The sequence below is a fragment of the Ptychodera flava genome, chromosome 5 (genome assembly GCF_041260155.1).
Source record: "Ptychodera flava strain L36383 chromosome 5, AS_Pfla_20210202, whole genome shotgun sequence".
Lineage (NCBI taxonomy): Eukaryota > Metazoa > Hemichordata > Enteropneusta > Ptychoderidae > Ptychodera > Ptychodera flava.
Window position 1 is genome coordinate 40,943,336 of NC_091932.1, and position 27,946 is coordinate 40,971,281.

The following is a 27,946-nucleotide window of genomic DNA, read 5'->3' on the forward strand; positions in this document are numbered from 1 at the left end:
TGAAGATTTAAAGAACCAATTTGCATTATGTCAAATCAGTCTATTTTTGAGAAATAAAGTCAAAAAGAGAACTTGATGAAAATCATGTCTATGTGTGTGTTATAGGTTTTGAAATCGTTAAGACTATTGAAGGGCCAACAGCAGTAAACTTCAATGATTTTGTCACTATTTAGTTTGTAAGTGAATTGCAAGTTCTGTTCTACTCCCCAAAGCATCTTGAAACACCCACTATTTAGCTTGTTAACGTAGAGTCTATACATGTAAAGTGCAGTGTTATTGTTCACAAGTTACAGCTAGTGGCCTTTGAGATATGTTATGTGGAACACATTATTTTGTACTATTTCCACCGGGCTAATTGATATCAATGAAAGTACCTAGAATGAAGAGTTAATGATCTGAATTTAAAATAGCACTACGTGTGTAATATTTATTCGACTAATTTCAAACATGAGCGATATTCATTTGTTCCAACTGACTTGAAAACATCTATCTTAAAAATACATTGCAAATATACTTCCCTAAAAGCAAAATACACAAACACTAAAAGTGTTTTTATCCATCACATGGGTTATCCATTTCAACATAGTAGCATTATATTACAGCACTGTGTAATGAGGCTAGTGAAGAGTGAAACCAAGCAGAGTATCATTAGCTGTGTTTCATATTCTGCTTTTACAAAATAACTGCTCTCTTGACTGAACACTAGACAAATTCATAGCATTAGGGACTGGTCAGTTTCCTCGGCCTGGGGGGCTGGTGGATTATTTTGTGCCGACGTCAAAAAGTGGCTGACCCCCCTATTCCAAATTTTGAAAACAGGGTGACCCCCCCTATTCCAAATTTTGAAAACAGGGTGACCCCCCCCCACGACAACTGTAATATGTAATAATATAATACTGTAATATATATATATATATGTATATATATATATATACATATATATATATATATATATATATATATATATATAATAAATATATTATATTTTACATACATTTATATTTTAAGTCATTCTGTGTTTTAATGAAATTGTTGGCATGTCAGTTGTAAGATAGGAATTTCAAAGTGTCAATCTTAAAGTTTGAATACAGTACATTTTGAATGAGCTGTGAATGTATTTCACACTTTCTATGCTTAACCAGATGTCCTGAACTGTTGTACAGAAATGGATGTCAATCATTAATATCAAACAGGAAAAAGCAGTAAATCAAAAACTTTGATGGGTGTTAAGACTTGCCAGCCATCCAATTAAATCTCCTGAGGAACCATAGAGAGGCATTTTAGCCAAATCTGATGTGTGCAGAGTCTGAGATGACCTTTTCTTGTAACATCGATATTTGTGCATGTTGCTTTCTCATACTGAATTCTCATAGAGAGAACAGAAAAGTATCGGGAATTTGTCATGCTTTTCATATGAAATGCAGATTTCATAATAGTACACTTTCACTTAGCAAACATCAAGATATCTCTGGCATATATCTCTGATTTATTAAAGTATGGCGCCCGAAGGGCGCGGAGAAAAATATGAAACATCCTGATATCTCTGATATATGTCTTATATATTAAAGTAATGCACAGGAAGGGTGTGCTGAAAAATGTCTGATATATTAAAGTAATGCGCTTGAAGAGCACGCTGAAAAATATTGAACATACATATATCTCTGATATATGTATGCCTGATATGTTAAAGTTGGGCGTGCTGAAAATATGTCTGATTATTAAAGTCATGCGCCCAAAGGGCGCGCCGAAAAATGCAACTGGATGAAATTTGTGGCTGACACGATGCATTTTAGGCAATGATGAGCCTGTGTCGAAATTCAAAAACACACTGACCCCCCCTATTTGGCATTTCAAAAACATGGTGACCCCCCCCATCACCAAAGTCAAAAACAGGGTGACCCCTCATGACTCCACCGCCCCCCCCCCCAGGCCAAAGAAACTGACCAGTCCCCTAGCTTCACACTTCCAATTCATCAATAAATAATTAAAGGCCCACAAAAGATTTGTTTCTGGTCATTATTCACATCGCTTTCAGACAAGCATGTCATGTCTTTTTTCTTATTTTTACAAGCTCAACAAAATCCATGCCATAATTTCTAAAAACAGGTGGCAAACATCCTAAATGATTCATATTATCATGTCAGAAAAAATAAGAGACTATGTGTGGAGTCACTGTTCCGTCGTACGACATCCCTTCAAAAAAAAGAGAGTGTAATTTACCATCAGTGCAAAAAACACAAACCGTTGCTGTAATCTCAGCTCAAAACACATAATTGTAGTTGTGAAAAAGGAAATTAAAATAGAGAAAATCACATGACTGCATCACTTTTGGCCAATGTGAGGAACCAGACACAAATGCTTTTTTTCTTTGTCTTACACATACCATACCTACCTGGAGATCAGAATCAAAATCATCTCATTGATTTAAACATTGCAAAAAAACACACAACACTACTCAAGACATCCATAATGTTACACATTTCTTTCAAACCATTCTTAAATAAAATCCACACAGCAGATTGCACACAAAACAGTGTTGAAATACAATTGCTGATTCCACAGCCTGAATTAAATTAACAAAACCATTAAAATTTATCTGTTCGGTGTTCCCCTCTCTTAATCCATGAATTATTAGAATATGTTGCATTGCACAGCGTGACCACTTTCAAGAAAACTATCCTAACAAATAAAATAATTCATATCTACATTTACAGTACCTTCAAATATTTCCTGTCCACGGTTTTAATAAATGAAAAATCTAAGTTAGGACAACACACATCTGACTTTGGCAATGTAAGCTGATGTAATATTGCATTTTTTAAACTTCACAGCTGTGTTGCAAAGTCTTATTGAATGGAAACAACAATGAAAAAAGTAAAAAGCTCAATAAATTACCGGTAAAAACAGGCAAAAAAGATGGGAAATAATTGATTTGCTTTCAAACCTGTTACTTTTCATAACTAACTTGTGTCACTCTTCTTTGTGACAGTTCAGAATATTAAAACTGAGCATATTGTATTGGTGGTTGGTGAAAAAATTGTTGTTTTAATATGACAAACACTGGCCACCCCTTGCTTGAACACTACATGTGGACACAAAACCGTAAACACTTCAAAACTTTCATTTAATGAACAAATTGCATTTGAAGTTATGAACTATTTGAATTGATTTTATTGTTTGAATAGCACACATCAAATATAGGACATATCTAATGGATAATATCATAATTTTGACAAAATAATCTGTTTTATTTATTTGATGCCATATAATTATCGTTTCTTTATCAAGTGAATATCATTTTCCATTATGTACTCTGTTAATTTTTCAATAATATTACATTATCAATATAGGTAAATATGCTGTAAACTGTTTTCAACATACATTGCTCAAGGCAACAATTCCAGTGTAAACTACAGAACTCGTCCAGCACAAAGTTATTGTTGTTCAGGCCAATATATACACAAAGCAATATATATTTCAAGGTACAGTTTTCTTATAGAATTCTACTTTTTGACAGTCATTTTACAATCTTAGCATCAACTTATCTGATAATCACTTATGCTTTTTGTTCAGCTGGAAATTTCTTATTTCTACCCTACTGTAAACTGCAAGATCCTCTCCTGCAACACACCGTGGTTACCTACAGCTGCTACAGTCTCTGTAACTCAGTGCATTGGTTTGAGTGGCATTTGCAAGCTGTTTAATGAGACCAATCAAAAGCTTGCGTTTCTTGGAACTGCCTGTAACATACCTGGATATCACATGCTTGACATGAATTCAGCCTCATGATTGGCTAGTTTATGCCTGCCCTAAATAATCTTAGTCATATGTCACATATTATCTACAGCCTTGGCACTACAAATAACACTAATACAGTCACTTTCACAGCCAAAAGTTCTTGTTTGTTCATGAAACTAGCTAAAGTTATGCATCTTCTCAACTTTTACCATTTCTGGTACAAAATTCCTGTATTACCTAAATCTTTACTTTGGCTTCTGTGGTCTTGTTCTGTACTTGAAGAAATTAGCCATATTGAAAATATTGTCGACCAACTCACACTTTATGATTCAGTAACATAGCAAAGTGGTATTAAAGGTACTTAGATTTAAGTACTCCTGTACATAGTTAATACCGTTTTCTTTTGAGGCAGGTGTAAGACCAATTTTTATTAAAATACATTGATTTCAGGCATTGTTGTTTCAAAAATTGTTAAAAAGTATTTTATTGTTGTATTTTTGTGACAAATATGTCCGTTTATAGACGTTATTTTACTGTTTGTTTAGTTTGAAAACCCTGAAGTTTTATTTCTCCTTGTTGGACAAATTTCACCTTCATCAACTTTCCACATTTTCAAGTTAACAAGACAGTGAAAACATCCAACAAGACAAATGTAAAACTTTAACCCTTTGATTACCAATGGTTTAGTCCAATCCTTTTGTTTTGAATGGCAAACTTGGACCACTACATAAGGAAATGGGGGTTACAGGGTTAAAAGTACGTGTCACTTTCTATGTCATCCCAAAATATCAAGGGTTGTGATTCTGATTCTGTTTGGTAATTCAGTTTAGAGTAAGGCGCTATCCAATGATGGTCTGTATCGATGTCACGGCTTTCATCTTCTGTCAGCCAAGTGAAAAACAGTTCAAAATCATTACTGCTGTAGATTGAAAACTCACTAGTGAGAAAAAAATAACAGAAAATTTTGAAATCTATATTAGAAGGATGTAAGACCAGACAGTGAACATGATTTACATAATGTATTATTTTATGACAAGAGATATTGATGACTATTTCATCGTCATTATCTTTAAAAATAGTGTACCTACAACCATTAAATCTAGAAAACATTTATAGGAATGTTTCCCTATCAATACGTATTTTAGGAATTAAAGTTACAAGACAGATTGTTAGTAAGAGTAGCAGAGGGACAGAAAGTGCTGGGAAAACAAACGGTATTTCACAAATATTTACATGTAAACAATTGCTACTCTACAGACAGGCCTAGAAACCATTGTATTGGTAAACTGTTGGCACTTGCTGTCTTTGTTGGACTCTATTCTGCTTCATCTTTCATCGAACTCTAATTGTATATGTACAGAGTGAAATAATGATTGAATATTGAAGGAATGTTTTGTCCACTTAAATTACAAAATTGGTTTGTGATTGCTTTCATAATGTGGGAGTATATTGAGGGAAAAGATGAGACTTCCCGGGTTTGATTAAAAGCTGTAATTGCTTTGATATTGACAATGGTTTGAAGGCCTGCAGCTCTACCTGATAAACACTGAATTGAAAGCAGTGTTACAGCTATGTAAATTAGGTCAGCTGACATTAACCGACCAATCACAGAGCAGCTATTATCCACTGAAGTATAAATGCATCTGAGTTACTATGACAGTGTTTGCGTCTCTAAAATATTGTATACCAATCTCTATATCACGTATGCTGGGCATGCATCAGTAATTCCATGGGAATGTTATGAAAAATTTCATGGAAATAGATATTTGGATGATAGACTGAGCCTAAAATCCCCTTAAGGTGAAATGTACAGCCAATAATTGAACAGAAGTATCAGCAATTTAACTTATTTGCTATAGTGATGTAGCTATGACGATATGAAATGGGAATATCTAGGATTGTGACCCAAATTACTGGTTACCATGGAGATATTCACCTGTGCTCAATAAACGAGTAATTCTGGAAATGTCATTTCATAAAGAGGAACGGACTGTACAGGTTGTGATGGTGATGACAATGGGGTAAGCACTGGTGGACTGCGAGGTGGTGTTGTAGAACCAGGTCTGGAAGTTACGTTGAAAAAAAGAAAAATAAATAATAATAGTTTAATCACAATATGAACCGTTATTTATGGACAGTTAATTTATTTGATAAAAGTAGATGTGTTAATAGCATAGTTATGGATAACATATGAGAGTATAGAATAAAATGATATTTCCAAAATGAAGAAATGTACAATGTATTTATTGATCTATTAAAACAATGAATTATGACACATTTGTGGGTCATTATCTTTGATTCAAACATCAGCAGCCAGTTCTTATGGGGTACTTTATCCTTTGTAGTAATTCAGATACAGAGTAATGTGTCAGTCAAGTCAAGTCAAGGGTCATGAACAGGTCAATCAAACTAAGGGTCATGAACAGGTCAAGGGTCATGAACAGTTCAATCAAATCGAGAGTCATGAACAGGTCAGTCAAATTATAGGTCAATCAAGTCAAGGGTCATGAACAGGTCAACCAAGTCTTATTGTGATAAGAATGTTAGAAGATACCATGTTCCATTTCAAGTTGAAACATCCTTACTCATGGAAAGTAAACATTCATTTTGGTAATGTGCATATCCATGTAAGGGGTCGTTGATCATTAAAACACATGTATGACAAACAAAACTCATTGCCTTCAGAGGGGAGTAATTTAGCTCTTCTTCTGTTACCGCGCACAAATTCCCATTATCTGTGAGTTACGATTGTGCCATGGAAATTTATGTATATGTTGACAGTCATTCATTTTGTCTTGCAGTGTTTTACTGTTCAAGGACCCATCAGCTGTTTCACTTCCACACACCTATTTCAGTAATTTCTTTTTCGGGAAAAGTTCAAATTATTTTTGTATTTGCAAGACTTGTACACTCCCAAACTTATCGTTAGGCAGGGTTTGGAGTCAGAAGGAATGCGTTTTATTTACAATGTGTCTGTTTTGATAATCTATGGTCCAAACATATTGGATAGATCTGAGTGCAAATCAGTCATATATATTAAATCATGGAATGTCAGTGATCAGGTTTTACTCAAACAATTTGTCATATAAATCAAAGACAGTTACAGAGGTGAGGAAATCCACATTGTATACATAGGCTCACCAGTCCAGTCAAAAGATTATGGTTTGCAGGCTGGAGCTGTCTAACACATATTGCTTATTTTACAAGTCCATCAATATTTACTGGTCTGTCGGGCAAACTGAATGGCAAATTTCCTTATCTGGACCAAAATATCCATTGTCACATATCTCACACTATTGAATTGGTCAGTAATATCAATGTTGTTATGTTGGAAGCATTGATAACTTACATGTAATGTTGGCTAATCTTCCAAGTGATAATGAAGCGATTAATCATCCTCGTAGACAGGTAGGTATATCATGAGATTTGACCAGTTCATCAGTAGTTGGTTTTATCTCATATCCACCAAAAATTACAGTCTACAGAGCATGTGTTCATGATTTAGAAGTAACCAACTGAGAGTTCACACCGGATCAATCCTATCAAAGGTCTGTGACTGAATATAGCATGATTCACATTGGTCAATGACTGGTAAGAGTCTACCATTGTTCACCATCAACTGTCAATATGTAGAGAATTGTGCTTTTGGGTTCAATGGGTCATGACCTCTGACACTGCACCAGGTCATGACCCCACACACTTTTGATGGGTCATGACCTCTGACATCAACACACGTACATATAGTACTCTACTCTGGAATGTTACTAACCTGCTGAGTTTGTCCAGGATTTCATTCAACCTGCTTTGCATTTTTTGTGTCTGAAATGGTGAACACATGAAACGAAAATGATGTGGACTGTAGTGAGACCAATTGTTTCTCTGAACAACTTAATAAAAGGATGCACACATCTTGAACAAATACAAACGACATTTTAACAAAATAGGTACTGCTAAGATGTTGATGGCTCATCACTAATTCCTGAACTATGTCTTTGATTTGCAGACTTTCTACTAATCGAGAAAATAATGTAAAATTTCAACTGCGTGTTCAATATTGTGATAAAAGATCTAGATGGTTGGTTTATTTGAAATCAGTCAACTAATTACAGTTAAACCTATCAAGAGGTTTAACATTTTATATATCTAATATCACAGATTACAAAATCTCACCCTCTGTTCAGATACGGCAGCAATTTCATCCAAAGTACTTGACTTGAAATGTTCCAGTATTTCCTGTCTCTTTTCTCTCTCTATTTCTTGTTGATCTTGTTCACTGGTTGGTGATTGCAATGCTCGTTTCAATGATTCAAACGTGATCTGCTCTTCAGCATGTTTCTAGAAAAAAAATGTGAAAAAAGGTCATCTTGCAATAAAATTATGAAGTCAGTACAATGAGAATACATGTACATACATGCATCTATGTAATTGGAATGATGGATAAGTTCAAAATTGCAAATCTATTCGACTTAGTCAAACAAGTAAAATTACATCGTAAGGAAAGGTGGTAATGTTTTATTTGATACAAACATATCTTGTAATAATAGAAAAATCAAGAATGCAAATCTGTTTGACAGGTAAAAATCACTTTTTAAGAAAAAGGAAATTTCTAAGTGAGTGTAATGAATGATCGAAAAGCCATAAAAGTAATTCTTTTACTCTGTGTAAAAAGCTGCCATTTTTTTCTCAGATGCAGCATATTTTTAAGTACAATCAATGCATATTTTTAAGTACAATCAATGCATATTTTTATGATAGAAAAGCAATACATGCAATTCTCCATGACTTACTCTGGTGCCAGATGGAGACGAGCTGACAGATTCAATTTCAATGTTGGCTGATGCTGCGTCAATGTCAGTTTGTTGACGATATTCAATTCCTGTCAAAATCAACCGAAGGTAAATTCACAGACCAATTAGGCACATGTTTGCTTTCACATCTATAAACAATTACTTTGAAAACTGAATTAAACTTGAAACAGGTTTCCTGAAAACCAATCATCTGACTTAACAATTAGAAGTGTATTATGGCAAATTTACTTTTCTGACAAATTGGTCCATTATTTATAAATCTCTCATGCCAATAATATTTTTTAATTTATTGAATATAATAAGAGTAACTGTTAATCAAATAGGTAGAATGTTTGCTGTCTACTGAGTGAAAACCTATCATTTGGTGAAAACATGTCAGACAACATCATTGGAGATTTTGTCTGCACAACGTATCCTACTGCTATAATGACTGGTATATTGAAATATGGCAGGTACAAGTGACTACCCTCATAAAAACACCAGACATCACTTCCTGATCTTGTAACTTTGTGTTCATATACCTTCCTTTTCTTAAACTGATTATTTTTTTTGTCAACGGTCTGTTGTATTACATTTACTGAATGTGAGTATGCAACTAAGTGTATGACCATGACCACTATATGGGATTTTGAATCAGTATAATTACTGTCTTCATCATTACACACACTTACCTGATGGTCTGTGTACATACGGAGTATTAAGTCGAGAGATATCATGCCCTGTGCTGTGTAACACTTCACTGATCACAGCTTGCTGGAAAAGTAAAGAATCTTCAACTTGCAGGTTACTTGGGTAACTGTATTTAAGAAGCAACATATCAAAAATATGACAGTCATTAGCATAGATCTTTCATCACTGACCTAGGGAGTACAATAAATGTGTACCTTTCCATCAATGGCCTTAATAACAGATTAAGTTAAGGAGTTATACAGAATACAAATATCTCATATAAGTATCTCAATAAGTATCTCATGTTGAGCAAAAAAACATTGTTGCTTGCGAAGAGGCTCTTTGAATGTTTAAAACTTTAATGTACACAGTGTACTACAGGCATATCAATGTTTACAAACATCGGGTAATTTTCTTTCATTACAGCATAGAGACTAGGGACTGGTCAGTTTTATTCAGGGGGTGTTTTGCCTTGTTTGACCAAGTTTCTGAAAATGATTCCTACACCCTTGGCAACATTTCCCAAAATGACCCATGAACTTGATTTTCTCTTGCCAAAGATGACCCTCATCCTAATTCTGCTAAAATTACTGGTCCCCTATTCCTTGCAGGGATTCAAGTACATCATCAACAATACAGATCAACATCATATTGACAAGGTTTGATAAAAAAGGTGTTCATTTTTCAGATAAAAATGCAAGATTTGGATGAACAGAATTGAATTAATATTAGACAGACTACAAATGTTATCGCAGACAGCAACAGTTGAATGTTTTACTGCTATGTGTTTATTCCTCACCTTTCCGTTGATGTTTTCTCATCAAATACAACATCTGGCAACAAGTATGGAGCGTGTTTTCTTCTTTCTTCTATAATCTGCAAATTCAGACACATTGCTATTTTAAACCTATCAAAAGAGGCAGCACAAAAAAAGAAAAGAAAGCTCACACTACTAACACTGTCTACAGAATGATGGGATAGTTGCCTGCTGGCTGATCAGAATCGGGTAAATGTCTATACTTTTCTGTTATGTTTATTGAGGGAATGATGGGATAGCTGTCATTTGAAAGATCAGATTCAGGTAAATGTCTATGCCTACCTGTGGTGTGTGTTGACAGAATGATGGGATAGCTGCAAGCTGGCTGATCAGAACAAGGTAAATCTGTATACTTACCTGTTGTGTGTGTTGACAGAATGATGGGATAGCTGTAAGCTGGCTGATCAGATTAAGGTAAGTTGCAACCACTGCATGTATAGCACACTGATGAGGTATGCTCAACTTGGCATCTGTACGTGCCAACTCCTGTCAAATATTAATTATCAAACAACAATTATTTGATCATGATTTATATCAGAGGCAAAAAATATGGCAAATTCAATAGAAGACTTACACAGTATCATTTTACCAGTGAGACCTATAGACTTTTCTGTACTATCATTGTGTCAGCATTAATGGTTTCTGGACAGTAAAGAGAAACATCTACAACAACCAAACGGACTTGTTTTTCAAAAGGATATGATTTTTTCCCCATCTTGACCACTGCAGTTTGTGAAAATATAAAGGCATGTGAAAATACAACAGAATTCTGAATTAATTTTGTCATGACATAATCCACATTGATAATTACCTGTAATGCTAGTGTAAGTCTGACAAGTTCAACCAATACTTCTTCACCACCAAGTTCAATACACAGTAAAGCTAACGTACAATATAGAGCTTCAAAATTATCTCGCTCATTATCGCTGAGTCTCATGTTCTCATACAAGTACCAATTAAGTTGTCCACCATTCTGTGAGAGAAATACACAAAATAATTTGGACATCTACAAGCCATATATATGATTGATTATCTTCTAAATCTCCTATTTCCCATATAACATGACTTGATATTTCTGATATACATGATCTAATATGTTGTGATGGCAAAGGAAATACTGTGTATTAAAACCCTTTGAGCGCCAAAGTCTATTTTTGTCACCTTTATAAAATATATCAAAGTCAATCTTTTTCTGATTTTTTCCAAAAGTTTGATATGTGATGAAATGTGATATCCATTTGGTCTAAAGTTATGAAAAAACTTACAGAAAAGTTAACAAAAATTGATAAAATATTGCATTAAAAATTTGGTGGGAAAATTACAGCTGTAAACGGGTTAAAACATACCAAGTAGGAGAATATCAAAATGTTTTTGTTTTTAGAACCAAAAAGATAGAAAATATCATCAAAAGTTACATTCAAATGTCAGTGAATGACAAACCTTCTTCATAAACAGGATATCTTGTCTTGATGACTTCTCAACTCTCAGATCTAGTTGACTGATATCCTTTGGCATTGTAATCACTTTTAACTTCTCAACATTTTCATGCCGGTCAATCAGTGTGTGGAGGATATATTGCACCAACAACCTAACTCCTGCATCTGCCACCACAGATATGGCCAACAGTGGTTCCAAAAATGATATTGGAAAGGTTGTTGCCATGGAAACCGTGGTGTATTTTGTTCCGACTTCTAGTAAACTTTTCAACAGCATGTTCTGAAGAAGCAAATCACCTTCCCTGTAACAAGAACAAACACCGTTTTTTTTTATTTCTGTTGGTCCGTGGTACATTCAAAGTTTCAATTCTGCATAACCTCTGTTATGATCAAAATTGAATTTTTGCATCGCCTGATGTTTTTAACCGTTTACTGAATTATGTTCAAATGAAATTTCTAGTAAACTCTGATCATAAACCATACATTCTGTGAAAAGGGTTATGCTTCTTCAATGGAACTCTATTGAAACATAGACAGACATATGGACAGACACAATTAATGACTGCATCATTGAACTCATCTATGAATTCACTGAAAACATTTTCTGTCATCTACAGTAGTCATAATATATAGTCTACACCAGTACATTTATTGTTGTTGTACAACTTTGAAACGACCTTCTCCTTGTTGTACACCCTCAATTCACAAATTCTGTGCTGTGATTGAAACTATCTGGATGTCTAAACTGTACTCTGGAACATCTTTATTGTCAACATATATACGATGATATATGATTTGTTGTATGCTACCACTCAAGGGTGATATTCCTTTTGTGGTAGCCATTGAAATTAACAATGGAATTTTTTACTAAAACTTTGGCTTTTACAGTTTTCTCTATATAAGATCAAATTTTACACTGTCTGATCGTCATGCATTTATAAGTTACACACTGCCATCATATCACTTTCTCAATGAGTAAAACGTGAACTACATGTAGTCAGCCTGCCTGCATAACAGAACGAGAATTACCCATTGACACTTGGTATTGGATAAGAATCTTGGTCAGAATGCTCATACTGTGTTGGCAGTGGTATTTTACCCATGATAAACATCATGATTTCAATCTTCTGGTAATCTGGTAAAATGGTTGCAAAGGTACCTGTGGAATGGAAACATATATTTAGGGACCGTTCAGTTTTTACGGCCCGGGTTGGGGGGGGGGGCAAAATCTAGGGGGGGTCATCGTAATTTTGGAATCCGCAAAGGGGGGTCATCGCTTTTTCACTGGTAGGAAAGGGGGGGTCACCACATTTTCAAAAACATAATACCAACAATAAAGTTCACTTTATGCAATGGCCATGATCGACCCTCTTTACCGGCGGGCCGCCTTCGGCGGCCCACTACAATAAATATACATTATGTATTACCCATGACCCTCTTAACGGGCAGACGCCTTTGGCGGCCCACTCCAATTAGGTTTACTTCATGCAATGGCCATGATTGACCCTCTTTACCGGCGGGCCGCCTGCGGCGGCCCACTACAATAAATTGACTTTATGTAATACCCCATGGCAATCTTACCGTAAAATTCCCAATTGAAGCCGCGGCTTGTATTAGAAACATTTTTGAGGGACCCCTGGGATCACGCACTGAATAATGGTAATTGCTGCGCGCCTTCAGCAGCCCTGTCCAGTAAAGTCTACTTTATGCAATAGCCATGATCGACCCTCTTTACCGGCGTGCCACCTTTGGTGACCCACTAGAATAAAGTTGACTTTACGTAATGGCCCATGACCCTCTTAACCGGAGGGCTGCCTTTGGCGAACCACTCCAATAAAGTTTACTTTATACAATGTCCATGGACATGAGTTGTCTATGGAAATGAAGTTAAAAATTGCCTTACAGTCGTCCTAATTAACAGACGTTTCAATGGATGTGGCTGAGAAGTTTGTGCACTGGCATCTCTGCTACACGAATAAAGTGCGCCGCGTACCGGAGTTCAAATCCAAACCATGCGGGTAAATTTGACATATGGGTTTTGGTTATTTTTCAGGGGGGTCATCAATTTTTTTCGTCTGACAAAGGGGGGGTCATCTTTTTTTCACAAAAAATGCAGGGGGGGTCTATATTTTTTTGAACACCGGCGACAAGATTTTGCCGCCCCCCCCCCCAGGCCGTAAAAACTGAACGCTCCCTTAGTTGACTGTGTTACAAGGACAGATTTTTAAAGCTAAAATACTGGTGTGCAGTTCTTAAAAATTTTATCCAGCATTTCAGATATTCAAGTGAGTTAAATACATGTTGTCAAAATTTGAAAGAAGCTGTACAAGAATGGTAGCAATCATGCCTCTGAAAGGTGAGCTTGAGAATAGCGCCCTCAGTGACTAATTCAATGACTTGCCCATCTAATGCAGAAACCTTGTGAACTCACACATGAAGAAGTATGCCACAAGTTTTTGCATTGAATGTTGCTGTTGTAAAATTTCCTTCAGCTGACAATTTTCATAGCTGAAAAATAGAATGTGGACATTGCTATGGAGATAGGTCACTATGGAAATAACATCAGTGAAATGTCTTGATCGTGAATACACAAACATAGGATACATAGTAACAATTTACCGATAGTATTGATGATGGCGTCTTCAAATCTTGTGTGTTGTTCTTCATCTAAGTAACTTGCTCTTTTCATCGGAGCTTTAGAAGCTCTTCTCTGTGACAGTCTAGCATCCACAGATAATCTCAGATGCCGCAGTAATGTGTTGAACACTTCCAGTACAGATGGCCCTGTAATGACAAAACAATGCAAGATTGGAAATACTGTCTCAGAAGCAGAAATAACTCACTTGTATTTCTGTGAATTTTCCAGATCATCATCAATTTCTGTTTCTTTCTTGTAGTCAAAGGCAATGGAAGATAAACTACAGAGTGGTTTTATGGATAACTTATATTTCTTAGCGGAGCTACTAAGGCATAGAAATGCATGAATAATTCCAGTTAATGAGTTTTACAATACACGTTGTCCATGCTGCCTATGTTAAGAAATTTCAAGACAAACTAATTTACCAAAACAGTCTGGTTTGGTATGTACCGCTACTTACCAATGGATCCATCTGCTGCTATGGCAACACACTCTGCTAAGACTTCTACAATACTTTGTTTGATTTCTGGAGAATTCTTGGTGTTTTCATCCAAGTGATTCAACAACATATGTACGGCCACATATGAATACTGAGCCTATGTGGAGAGATCATGGTTTATCTATTTGATGTTTAGTTACTATAATAGTGAAATAGCTTCAACTTGGTACTTGCCATGTCCTCACTGTTACTTTGAAATTAATGCTCATAGGAAGTCTTGATATTCTGGAAGTCATTTTGAAAGTAATTGTTATATTCTGCAGCATTTCTGACAATTCTTACGACAACCATGTGGATAATTTTGACAGGAATTTCTGTGATTATTCTGATTCTGATTCTATTTCTCACAGGAACTGTCAGTATATCAATTCTCAAGATCATTGTAATGATAATCGTTGCAATGATTGTAACCTTAATGCTCCTCATTTATTAGTTGTCATTCTGTGAGTAGTTTAAATGTCATTTACAGCAATGACTGCAGTTTTGATGTCATTGACAGTAATGACAATAGTTTAAATGTCATTGACTGCAATAACTGTAGTTTTGATGTCATTGACAGTAATGACAGTAGTTTTGATGTCATTGACAGTAATGACAGTGGTTTAAATGTCATCAATAGCAATGACAGTAGTTTTGATGTCATTGACAGGAATGACAGAAGTTTAAATATCATTGACAGCAATGACAGTATTTTTTATGTCAATGACAGAAATGACAGTAGTTTTGGTGTCATTGACAGTAATGAAAATGGTTTTGATGTTATTGAGAGCAATGACAGTAGTTCTAATGTCATTGACAGTAATAACAGAAGTTTAAATGTCACTGACAGCATGACAGTAGTTTAAATGTCATGGACAACAATCACAGTAATTTTGATGTCATTGACCGTAATGTCAATAGTTTAAATGTCATTGACTGCAATGACTGTAGTTTTGATGTCATTGACAGTAATGTCAATAGTTTAAATGTGATTGACAGTAATGTCAATAGTTTAGATGTCATTGACAGTAATGCAGCAGTTTAAAAGTCATTGACAGTTAAATGACAGTAGTTTCAATGACACTGACAACAATGACAAGTTTTTATGTCATTGACAGTAATGACAGTAGTTTTTATGTCATTGACAGTAATGACAGTGGATTGATGTCATTGACAGCAATGATAGTAGTTAAAATGTCATTGACAGTAATGACAGTAGTTTTGATGTCGTTGACAGTAATGACAGTAGTTTTGATGTCATTGACAGTAATGACAGTAGTTTTGATGTCATTGACAGTAATGACAGTAGTTTTGATGTCATTGACAGTAATGACAGTAGTTTGATGTCATTGACAGTAATGACAGTAGTTTTGATGTCATTGACAGTAATGACAGTAGTTTTGATGTCATTGACAGCAATGACAGTAGTTTTGATGTCATTGACAGTAATGATAGCACTTTTGATATCACTGACAGTACTGACAGTAGTTTTTATGTCATTGACAGCAATGACAGTAGTTTTGATGTCATTGACAGTAATGACAGTAGTTTTGATGTCATTGACAGTAATGACAGTGGATTGATGTCATTGACAGTAATGACAGTAGTTTTGATATCATTGACAGTAATGACAGTAGTTTCAATTACAATAACAGCAATGACAGTAACGACAGTAATGACAGTAGTCTATTAGTAATTGACAGTAATACCAACAGTTACACAATCACTGACAGTAATTCTGACAGTACCAATTTCAATATATTCATATTCAGGCTTGATTTCTCATAGTAAATCTGACTGTCATTCTAAAAGCATATTTTCTTGGCATATTGTTGATGTTGAATTATTCCTGCAGTACATGTCACTACAATTCTGTTTGAAATATACACTGAATTTATTGTTACCCTTCAGTTCATGAAGACAGAGAGACAAAACTCACCTGAATTGAGTACATGATGATTTTAAAACATCTTACAGCAAAAGTACTCGGTACCCAGAGATCATGCAGATCTAAATGACTGTAAATATATAAAATAATTATCAGGCAAGGAAATATATACAATATTAACAGTTTGGGTTTAAGTATTGTCTCCTTTGCTGATGTCAACATTTTGAGCAGAGCTGATCTTGATGCAAACAACACTTATCCTAAACTTTTGTGACACTTTTTGTACCACCCATGATACGACAGAAACCAATAAAATTTAATTTTTGTCGACGTCAACCTTATCCAAACACCATGCTTTACTGTGAGTGCTTTTCCAACAACAGATTAAAGTTAACAAAATAATTACTTACTGTCAAAAGTACACCAACCTTGCCAATTAAAATATATTCTACCAGTTCTATGTATATTTGAGAACTCATTTCCTAAATGCTCACAAACAGTCTTAATTTGGTAGTTCATCTGAATTTCTCACAAAAATGTAATAGCATAAAAGAGACATTCAGCTAAATTTAAGGAAAGGGATTAGTAAGGGATCTACAATTGTGTTCACCACTATGTGCATTGAAATTTTAATTAAAATTACAGTACTACATTGGACAAATCATTATTGAAACACACCTTGTTGAACAACAACCATACGAGAAATCAATTTCAGTGAATTCTTGTCTGCATTACTAAGAATCAATGTCAGTTTTTCTTACATTGACTTTCACTTCCTTGAGGGAAATACAGACCTTAAGACTGGTTTCAGAACTGACTTGATGTTTCCAAAAGCTGCTCTACAAGTCAGATCACGTAGACAGGTTTCTGCCACAGAGCTTGGATGTCCATCCTCTTCAGGTTGCTTGGCAAGATTCTGATGATCTTGCTGACTTGATGATGAACTGAACAAAATAATATCAATGTTTTACTTTTTTCATATTTTCAACAAAATATCTTTTTTTGAACAAAACATATTTTTGCTTTTCACGATACTTTGTCAGGGGGTAAATCTTTTTCTTTTTATGTCAGGAGATTTTTGTATTCATGAAGTGAAGGGATAAAAGGATTGTGCATTCTTTAGATTTCAATTCTTTCATGTTTTTTGACACGGTTGAGGCAGGATGACTTGCTTTGATACGCAAATATAGTTTTTTTGACACTGAATACAAATGTTTAATACCAACTTCACTGAGATGTTCTGGAATTATTTGTAATTGCCAATCTTGATCTAAACAGAGTTACTGTGCATCAATTCTGTTCTTTCTAAAGACACTTTCAAAGGAATTTTTCAGACAGAAAATTGACATTTTTTGATCAAATCCTGATAATCTTCTTACCTGCTTGGACCTTCATGCATGTTAAATAGAAGTGACGGAACAATTTTATCCATGTGTTGTTGTTCCCAAATATTGACTTGTAAATCATCGGTCACCGTCTTCCTGACAACACCCTGTAAACCACGTAACCCTGACAACCGCAGCCTGCAAAATAAAAGACCATAAGTTTCAGCTTTCAATTCAGATTCTTTCATTATTAAAGCTTGAAAGACATGTAACCACGGCAACTGGACCCTGGAGCTTAAACAGCTCCTGCATAAATAAATCAGCTGCACGTTATATCTGATAATCTTTTCTTATCGAGTAACCTTCAGGTAGCATGTGCCTTGAAAGGGAAACAAACTTTTGCTCAAACTTTCCTCGATGAAACTTTAAACCATTCTTTTTCCAAATCAAAAATAAGGATCAGGGGTAACTGAGCAAACGTTGGTATCAGAGAAACAGTTTACTTCAAATTTACCGATATTTGAAATTTAAAAATGGCCACCATCCCTGGGTTAACTTTACGGGAAAAATTAAATTTTCTAATTTCACTAAAATAAGTGGGTGGAAATTTTATTTTCTCCAACAGCTTCAAAACAAACCCACACAAGTTGTAGATCACATAACAATGTGAGTTTAAATATTTGTGCCTAAGGCACATTCTACCTTAATCATCTTCAGTTCAAGTCATTCAAAATCTGCTAAAAAATCATGGCTTCCAGAAGATCATGGTGATACATACCACTGTGACATAACACTGCCACTATCACGTCAAGTCAGTACAAATCACTACAAAGTCACTACAGTCAGTGTTAATCACTATGTTTATGTGTGTCTTGGGAACACACGTCAATGTAAATCATTTTTATGTATTTTTTTAGATTTCCAAATGGTCAAGTCTGTTAACTTATTTGGTAAGGGACATGTACTGCCCGACTGGATTTACCTAACTTCACCTGATGGTGACAGAATCTAGCAGGGAAGGAATATCTGACAAATTCTGGTAGAGCTCTGATGTTTTTACGGGGTAAGTTTGACATTAATGAAGGAAACTGCAAATTAAATATCAAGACAATCTACTGCAGAATTCTGCAAAATATTGTGGGAAAAGTGATTCATCCTTACACAAATCTGTAAATTTGAATTTTGTTTGAAATAAAGAAAATGTAAGAGTCAATGTTATTTCATGACGATACAAGCACTGTTTATAAATCAACCTTGGTATCATTATACATGACTCATGTGATGAGTGTACATACAGGAATCTCTCATCATCAAATGATTACAACTTAATAATAACCAAATGACAGATAACATTCAACATTCATCATTCAAATTAGTAACTGTGGATGTCAGAATTTGTTATCACTTAATATTGAAACGCCCTCTAGCTGTAACTGTTGAAATTTGTTGACCTCAAAATATTTTCCTATTCTCTTCTGGTTATGTCATTGCTGTCTTCAGATATGGGCCTTTGCTGTATTAGGAAACCATTCCTTTGTGAAAAATTTGACACATAAATTTAATTGATTTCTCGCCATTTTCAAAAACTGGTAATATTACAAAGGAAACAGAACATAGAATGTCACTGTTGAAAACATTCACCCCTATGTATTACATTGGACTACTCTGTGCAGTTTATGAGAAGATTTCAGTGCAGATATGCACATAACCATGGGTTTTGCTTTTTCGCATCGGGCTGCACAATTTAGTGAGGGGGCACACATTTAATTTGTTCAAAATTGCACGTACAGTCCCAGCGGGTAGTTAATAATAAGTATATACACACACCTAAATTAGTACATTCTCAGAACTAATTTTAGTTTAAAAGTAAAAACATAAAAATAATGCTAAAATATACAGGTAGTGGGGCTTTAATATTGAGAATATATATATTTTTGTATCTTTAATAGCAACAGTGAAAAGTCTCCCATCATTAAATGACAATCTTCAATTTTTCAATAATTTGGCGCTGGAAAACTTGGATACAGAATACATTTCTACTTGACTATGGAAACAAACTGATAATGAATCCTAATTTCCATTTAAAAATGGAAAAAAGTAATTATAGTTGTACTTAGGCTTCTGAAAATTATATTAACATCGCTTTTTACTATAAAGAGGTATACTTTCTCTAAGCTTTGAAAATAGAAATTAAAAAATCAACACCACAACAATCATTTTCATCTTATGTAGTGTTATTGAAGTGTAAGTTAATCTGACTTTAATCTGTTTTTGTTCACAACCTAAAAATTGAAATAAATTTTGCTGAAATTTTTTACTAGTTTTTGAATTTTCAGACAAGATGTTACCTGCAAACTATTGACTGACTACATTATGATGGTACTATTGACACACCCAGGTGAATTAAAATATTTTCAGTTTATTCTCTGAAAAAATATTTTCAGACAAAAGTGACAATTATTGGAATTTCCATTTTTATGCAAACAGCAAATCATAGCCCAAGTTCAGTTTCTTAACCAGAATATGTAAATATGTAGTCACAGTTTTAAATCTATTCAAAACTGTGACCTATTTACATCCAGAATTTGCACAAAAGAGCATTTCAACACAATGATTTTTGTTCCACTGCGGAGATGTTTATTCACAGCTGACACACTGTGAATCCTTCAGTTTGGAAAACTCAACAGCTTGCTGTGCTAACAATCAAGTCATTGCTTTGTATCTGTGACAAATACCACAGCTATGCAAAAGAACATACATCAATGTTCATCAACAATTTTTGCTTCATGATCTGTTTTTTACAGAAGTACATTTTCAAGCTTAGACCATAAATAAAAGACTTTTTGTCTCATAAATTTGACACAGAAGAATTGACTTTCAACTCACCTGACTCTCCAAGTATCATTTTCATTGTTGTTATGACACATTGAACTGAATTTTGAAACAAAGAAATCATATCGTCTGTGATACGATGCCGTGTCTTCCTCAATGTTTGCAAATTTCACAAACTGCAAGATATGAACAAGCAAATGTTGAAAAATTTTATGAGCTGCATGTAATAAACAAAAAGGTATCTAAATATTTAATTACACACACTTTGCAGATCTCACTAGATTTGAAAAGTCAAAGCCATGCTATCACCAAGTGTCAAGAATTTACCACAAAAATTATAAATATTGATGAATGTTGGAGAAACCTTGAAATAGGGCATTCTTATACTTACATATACAAACAGACACTTTGAAATTTGAATTGTGAATTGTGATTGAATTCATTGGTAAAATTCTTTTACTTGGGCAAACACAGACTCTTTGAAGTTAGAATTGTGCCCCAATTATTCTTCGGTACATTTAGAATCCTTTCACTTATGCCAACACAGCCTAAAATATAAACTGGTGAAAACATCATTCATCGGTAAATTTAAAACAAAAACTGTGAGTGTATAGCTCTTTAAAAGTCATCCGGAAACAACCTTTTCACAATGTGTGGCTCGGTTCAATATAGACAAGTATGTTATAGCAGTTATAGGGACAGCTTTCTAAATGTTATATTTCTGTCAATTGTACGACACTGAATGTGTACATTCAGACTGGAGATGTTTATTTGGTTTAAAGAATGTCATGTTTGCTGGTACCATTCAATTTGTCAAAAAAAAATCTAGAAGATATGAACTTGGAAAAAAATGTTGTCACCATAGTAACACATACCATTCAATTTGCTATAAAACATTTCTCTTGAGTAAATATATTTTATGGAAAGACACACTGTGAATAGGTTGACAAGGTAAAGTATGTATCATCTATCCAGGCATCTACACTAATGGTAAATCTATTCTCATATGACATTTACATGGTGTAGTTAAAGTGGAGATGCATCTTACCAACACAGTTTTTTTCAAAGGAATAGTTCTCATCTAAGATGACAAGGAAACCCCTTCATACTATATATTTTCTAAAAGCAGAGACTCTAAAGTTTAGTATGGTTGCAGTAGTTTACTTGAAGGATGTAGGGGGTGTATATTTGGGGTAAAAAACTCAATTTGGTATTAATGATAAAAATTAGTTTCAGTAAAAATCTTGATACTATTTTCCTTTTTACTATTTTCTGTGTTGCCACACAAAATAGTTGTATTGTGAAAATTTCAGAAAATTTGACCCAGCCAGAGTGGAGTTAAATTCTTTGGAAATCTTGAAATTGGGAGAAAAGAGAAGCCACGAAATCGGATGATTTGCATGAATTTGCATAAATTAACACTTCTTTATCACGCAGCTTACGACTGCTTGACATGCTAAAAGGTGAACCATAGACCCTTGAGAAAAACGAAGGTCTATGGGTGAACTCAACCAATATATTAATCTTGGGTTAACAAATTAATTAAAATTGAATGAATGTTTGCAAAAATTAATGTGATTTTGAACAAAATATGCTGTGTTGAGTGCAGCACCCCGCTTAAATTTCAGAATATTGAAGCTCATGATAAAATTTTTGATGCCTCTAATTAAAGAATGGTTCTACATTGCCAATTTTACTTTTGCTGATTTTCAAGTTTAACCAGTTCATCTTATTTTTTTTGTCTCTAGCAACACCAGCAAATACTGAAGCCAACTGACCTTTAACCTGTGATATACTTACCGATTGTGTTCCTTGTACTTGTAACTCTGGCTCATTGGACTCCAACAACTTCTGTACCATTTTGAGGAAACTTTCAACAAACAAATTAACACTCTGTGCATGGCAAGCCAACAAGAGCTGATCTAATGCAGCCATGGAAATGAAGACATACCTGGTGAAAATCATAAAATTATGATATTATGAAGTGCTGAGTACAAAATGCTGATGAGACATTTGTAACAACCCCTGACCAAATTTCTGAATCTTCAAGACCTTTTCTAACAGATGGTAATTTGCATTCTTTACAGGCACAAAGGAAGAGTACCTATTGGGTATGCAAAACAGCACACTAAAACTAGTAAATAGCCAATAAGTTTGGTCTGTGTCAAGCTAATTTGCAGAAACTCAAAATTTGTAATTTTTGTTTTTCAAGCCTCTAGAGTTACTTTGTTTTGCAGTACATGTACCTTTTGTAAAACAAACCTACTGACAAAACATCATATTCATCTAAACCCTGTTCACAAAACAAAGTAACATTAGATGCAAAAGACATCGCTAGAATGTCTTCTACCCTACAGTACAATCTGAGCTACTTTGAGTAGTTTTTTGAAACCAGTACATTTTATTTATCATGAAAAAGAATGTTTATTAATCTTACTCATGTTTGTGTCTTGACACATCTCTGCTGAGTTTCTTTGCCAGGTACACACCGATCCTATCCAGCTTTTCCGGCGATGACAGGGCATAAAATGTCAGCTTTTCCATGTTATTTTTGATAAGCCCATCCTGGTATAAGTCAAGTATTGACATTGATTTACATCGAGGTTTCAAGTTCTTGTTCACAAACATTTGGCTTTTGACAGTGTTTGTCTACAAACTTGAATACAGGAAGTATAAATTATAAAATAGTTCCTGTTTCCTTTAATCACCTCACTCTGCCGTACACAGTCTTTGTTTAACACAAAATTTTCTGTGATTATCACAAAATTCATAATGCCCATCTCTTCAAGGACATAGGCAAAATTGTATTGTTGTTGCAATAAAATTGTAACAAATAATGGCTTTACATTCATTGATAATTCAGAGGTTAAATCTCAAAAACACATTCTTCATTTTGCAGTAATGCCTCTGATTGTGTAGGAAGTTCAAAAGTCATGAAGAACTGCAACATTGATGTAAAAATATTAACCCTTTGAGCACCAAAGTCAAGTTTTGTCACCTATATCAAAATATACACCAGTTAATTTGTTTTCTAATTTTTGGTAAAATTTTGATAAAAATCTGAAGCTAATAAAATGTGATGTTCATGTGGTCCAAAATTGTCAAAAAATAACAGAAAAATTCACAAAATTGGTAAAATGTTGCACACTATAATTTTGGTGGGAAAATTGCAGCGCTCAAAAGGTTAATACCACTCATTGGCAACATTTAAGGTTCAAAGTCAAAAATCAGCCCCTTTCAAGCTAAAAATCCTGCAAAACACTGTGTACCTGCAAGCAAGATGTGAGTCTCCGTACATGAAGTATACAATTTAATCTTTTATTGTATAGGGCATGAATATATATTTGACAATTTTGTTTTCTTATTTCTTCCTCAGCCTGATCTTTCTTCCTCAGCCTGATCTTTGAAATTTGTCTTTGTAAAAGTGCCGTTCCATATTCTAGAAATCTGTCTAGGATTTTTTGCTTTTATTTCTTTCTATGATGGTGAAACTCATCAAATTTTTTCATAAAATCTAATCTACAACCAATAACTTAAAAACAAATACCACAAATAATTGTGTTAACATTTTGCGGTAAATCATAGCATTGATACACAGACAGACCCTGAGAGAAATGTGAAAAAAAATTCATTCCGAAAGCTAGAAAAGTTGCGGAATTTCCAGTTTCATGATCTTTAATTAAATGATGACTGCAAAATTTTTACCGTGAATATGCCTAAATTTAGCATTTGAAAAACTTCCATTTATTAGAGACTGCTTGCACAGTGTTTTGACAGAGTTTTGGCTTTTTGAAATGTCTGTTTCTTGTCCAAGAACTGAGAGTACCTGAGGATCATCTGGAAAGATATTATCAACCAATCTTTTCCATCGCGGCTTGAACGCAGAGACGCAGCTACAACACCCTGCATGTACATAGGTAGTGAGAGATGATGTGAGTCTATTATCTGAAGGAAAGAAAGAGAAAAAGAAAAGATGCACGGAGAATGTAGAGCAAGATGACAGATGATGACAGCCGAATTTATGAGTGTGTTAAGGTATGCATTATCAATCCATGTATACCAAATTATGTGAGTATGCATTGTGAAGCCCATTTACATGTATACCAAATAGTGTGAGTGTGTTATGGTATATCCATTATCAATCCGTGTATACCCACTGGAATGAGTATGTTAAGGGATGAATTATTGAGCCAATGTCAGTACATTACTTTGTATGCACTTTAAAGCCCTTATGAATACATTATTCACATGTGAATATGTATCTACACCACCTTAAAAACCCACTTTGTATATACATGTATTTTGACAGTATTAACTCAGTCGTGATGTATGAAGTGATGTTCTCCATAGCTTGGAGAAAAAGAGGGGAGACAATTTATATAACAATGAATAGTTTGTACATTCGTTCGTGTGAAAATATATTCTCTGTGTGCTTGTTAATAAAATTATGAATAGATTGCTCAATAAAACAAAAAAAGAAAGAGGAGGCCCATGCTTCAAAGTAGCCTTGCACTTTGCAGAGAACCCTGTTTAGTGATTCGGTTATTTAGCCCCCAAGGGTTTTAGGGACTGACATATGTATTTGCATGACTGTGTATACTGCATGTTAGAAGAATGGCATTATTTTACTTGGATCTGTGGAACATTCAAAATAGTGAACCCTACGTTACATCCACTAGATTTCAATTATCAAAACAGGCCCTCTATGTTACCGATACATCATTTAGCCTGCAATCTATCATATGGTTACTTCAAGAGCTTGTCGGTTGATTATCATATGGTTACTTCAAGAGCTTGTCAGTTGATTAGCTTAGGTTGAAAGGTGATTTATCATACATTTTTACCCCAGGATATGTTATCCAATTTTATTATTGAAATTACATGCACACATGTCAGGACATTACACGATTCAAGCTGGGTCTATGATTATTGCCACTATTTACAAAGCTGTTGTTAAACATCTATGCTGGGAGATTGAATGATTAGGCTTGGATTTCTAGCCATCTACTTGACAGGTTTCTTGAGTAATTTATAATATTCAATTTACGTGAAAATATTGATAATGTTCAGGAAATATCACTGAGTAAGACATGTCGACCAGTCATCAAGCTAAGCATCTACATGTACGGCTTTAAATTCAAGCAATTAATGTCCAATATTCATGCTTTCTGCAGAACTACCATATCATATAAAAATAATTACATTTCAAAAAATTTATTAGTTATTTCCTTCATCTAGTTCTGAAAACTGATTTTGACATTTTCTTTTCCTTTGAAAGATCAAATTCTACATGTACAGTTTTGCATTTCTTGTTATTTAAATATTACTCACTCAGAGTGTAGTCAGTAGAAAAGTACTGACTATGCTGTGAATAATTAATGCTAATTACACTCTGGTCATCACAGCATTTAATCCAATACAAGTATTCTATGGATATAGAGTACAACAAAACATTATACGACCTACAATTTAGAATGAATGAGATTTCATAACTGTAATCAGCAAATCCATTTGTTCAATCTGTCCACCCCAATTCCCAGTAAACAGTCGACAAATCATGATTGTAAATAGTGGGTTTGGGCCAAACAGTGATGGTATTGGGTGAAATAATAGGGGTAATACGAGAGTATACATGGGGCCTGTCATACTGTATCTATAAAACAGAACTTTGTACATTGAAGTTTCAATGAGGTCAAAGTTTCGATGATAAAACCAATAGTATTTTTTTTTCGGGCATAAAACGTTCAAAGTTTGAGTAACATAGAATCAATTTGTTTCAATGAAATTAGGAATGAAATCCAGGATATATAGGATGGATCATCCAAGACGTAGATTTGAATAAAGTTGTTGGAAAGGTTACAAAATTCTGTTCTTTTTATAATTTTAATATTTAGACACGAAAGGAAGATCTCCCATGTGTTGAAACATTATTCTTGACACAAATAAATTACATTACTCTGGAAAGGTTGTTTGCATCACAAAGCAAACTTTGCAAATTTGAAAGTATTCTCCTCAAAGTTCCCTAATTGCACAGGTCAAAGGTCATGGTATGTTACTATGTGGCACAGCCCCTCATGCAGGTCTGTGAGTTGAAGCATAGACATTACAACATACTGACCTGTATGCCAAGCTAGTCATAGTTATGACCTCGAGAATCATTTTTCACAGAAATTTGAACAACTTGATATGGATACTAATATTATGGGTTTTTTATGTTGTAATATTTATGAGCACGCTCAGTGAGTTTTCTTTGGCTAGGTGCAACTACTTACACTTCCACCTTGACATTATATCACAAAGCATTTAGCAAAACATTTATAGAGCATACATGCATTCATTGCTTGACATAATTACATTACAAAGACATTGAAAAGAAACAAAGTGAATATTGATGCATATTTATATGAAAAGCAGAAATAAAGATTAGCTGTAGCTGAGAAAGCATAATGAGAGGATGTAGCATTGTAAGACAGAAATGAAATAGATAATAAATAAAGACACAAAGGAACAATTCTTGGCTTTATATGAAAAAGAAGGTAAAAAACATAATTATTAATCATTCAACTCATAGCAGACAGAGTCCACTCACTGAAATATGGCAAAACATATTGGCACTTGCAATATCAGCAAAATAAATATAAAAATGTAGAAGTTAACCCTGGAAAGTTATCTCCCCTGGAAGTCTAGGTTTCTTCCAGAAATTTCAATTTATATCTGTTGATTTACTATCCGTCGCACAAGTGATAAAGTATCCATGGGCCATGATACAGTCAGATTGTCTACGGAAACGGGGGATGTACAGCTCTCGTTCGATACCTTAGGCCGGATGATTCTACTGCATCATTGTACATTCCATACCGTCATCGGTTCGATCTAAGCGTCAGACATTCTACAATCACAACGTTCAAACAGCTTGAGCTAGAGAATAATTTGCAGCTTAATACGCTAGAAACTGGCGAAGAAATACTTCCTCCGGGAAATATTTTGACATGTCCCACTCCCATTTACACATCCCTAATGAGATGTCTGAAATGGGAGGATGTGTTTAGTACGTTGCTCATTTCACACGGAGAAACTGGGTTTTGAAACATATTATGATACTTGCCTGGCATCTTGGACCATCTACTGGATAAACTCTAAAGCTAGCTTTCATCAACTGTCAGTGGTTAACACAAAATCTCCAGAACAAGCCAAACAAAATACAAAATATTAGCCGTAACCGGCGACGCTGATCATTATCGTCCTATGTCATGGAAGCCATTCTCGCAAGCGTATTACCTTTGACCCCAGAGTAATAGCGCCCTCACAATTTAGTCG

At 34.5% G+C, this 27,946-nt stretch overlaps 1 protein-coding gene across 3 annotated transcripts; it reads right to left on the bottom strand.

Annotated features, from left to right (window-relative positions):
• Nucleotides 1–396: 396 nt before the first annotated feature.
• On the bottom strand, nt 397–27,905 carry LOC139133953 (protein EFR3 homolog B-like). Of its 3 annotated transcripts, none has more exons than XM_070700775.1 (22): nt 27,735–27,905; nt 24,456–24,532; nt 23,067–23,194; nt 22,430–22,580; nt 20,684–20,805; nt 17,852–17,995; nt 17,267–17,416; nt 16,524–16,602; nt 14,567–14,702; nt 14,088–14,252; nt 12,498–12,627; nt 11,473–11,770; nt 10,844–11,005; nt 10,390–10,518; nt 10,015–10,091; nt 9,218–9,342; nt 8,526–8,614; nt 7,909–8,073; nt 7,508–7,557; nt 5,675–5,801; nt 1,957–4,675; nt 397–727 (listed from the first exon to the last, which is right to left on the bottom strand). In XM_070700775.1, exons 1-20 carry the CDS (start codon nt 27,739–27,741, stop codon nt 5,681–5,683), a joined length of 2,505 nt encoding a protein of 834 aa, XP_070556876.1. In that variant the 5' UTR covers nt 27,742–27,905; the 3' UTR covers nt 397–727; nt 1,957–4,675; nt 5,675–5,680. The 3 variants fall into 3 exon arrangements, with proteins under 3 accessions (XP_070556876.1, XP_070556875.1, XP_070556874.1); XM_070700774.1 differs by having other exon boundaries at nt 24,456–24,574; nt 27,735–27,902; XM_070700773.1 differs by lacking the exon at nt 5,675–5,801 and having other exon boundaries at nt 24,456–24,574; nt 27,735–27,900.
• Between the last annotated feature and the right edge of the window lie 41 nt (nt 27,906–27,946).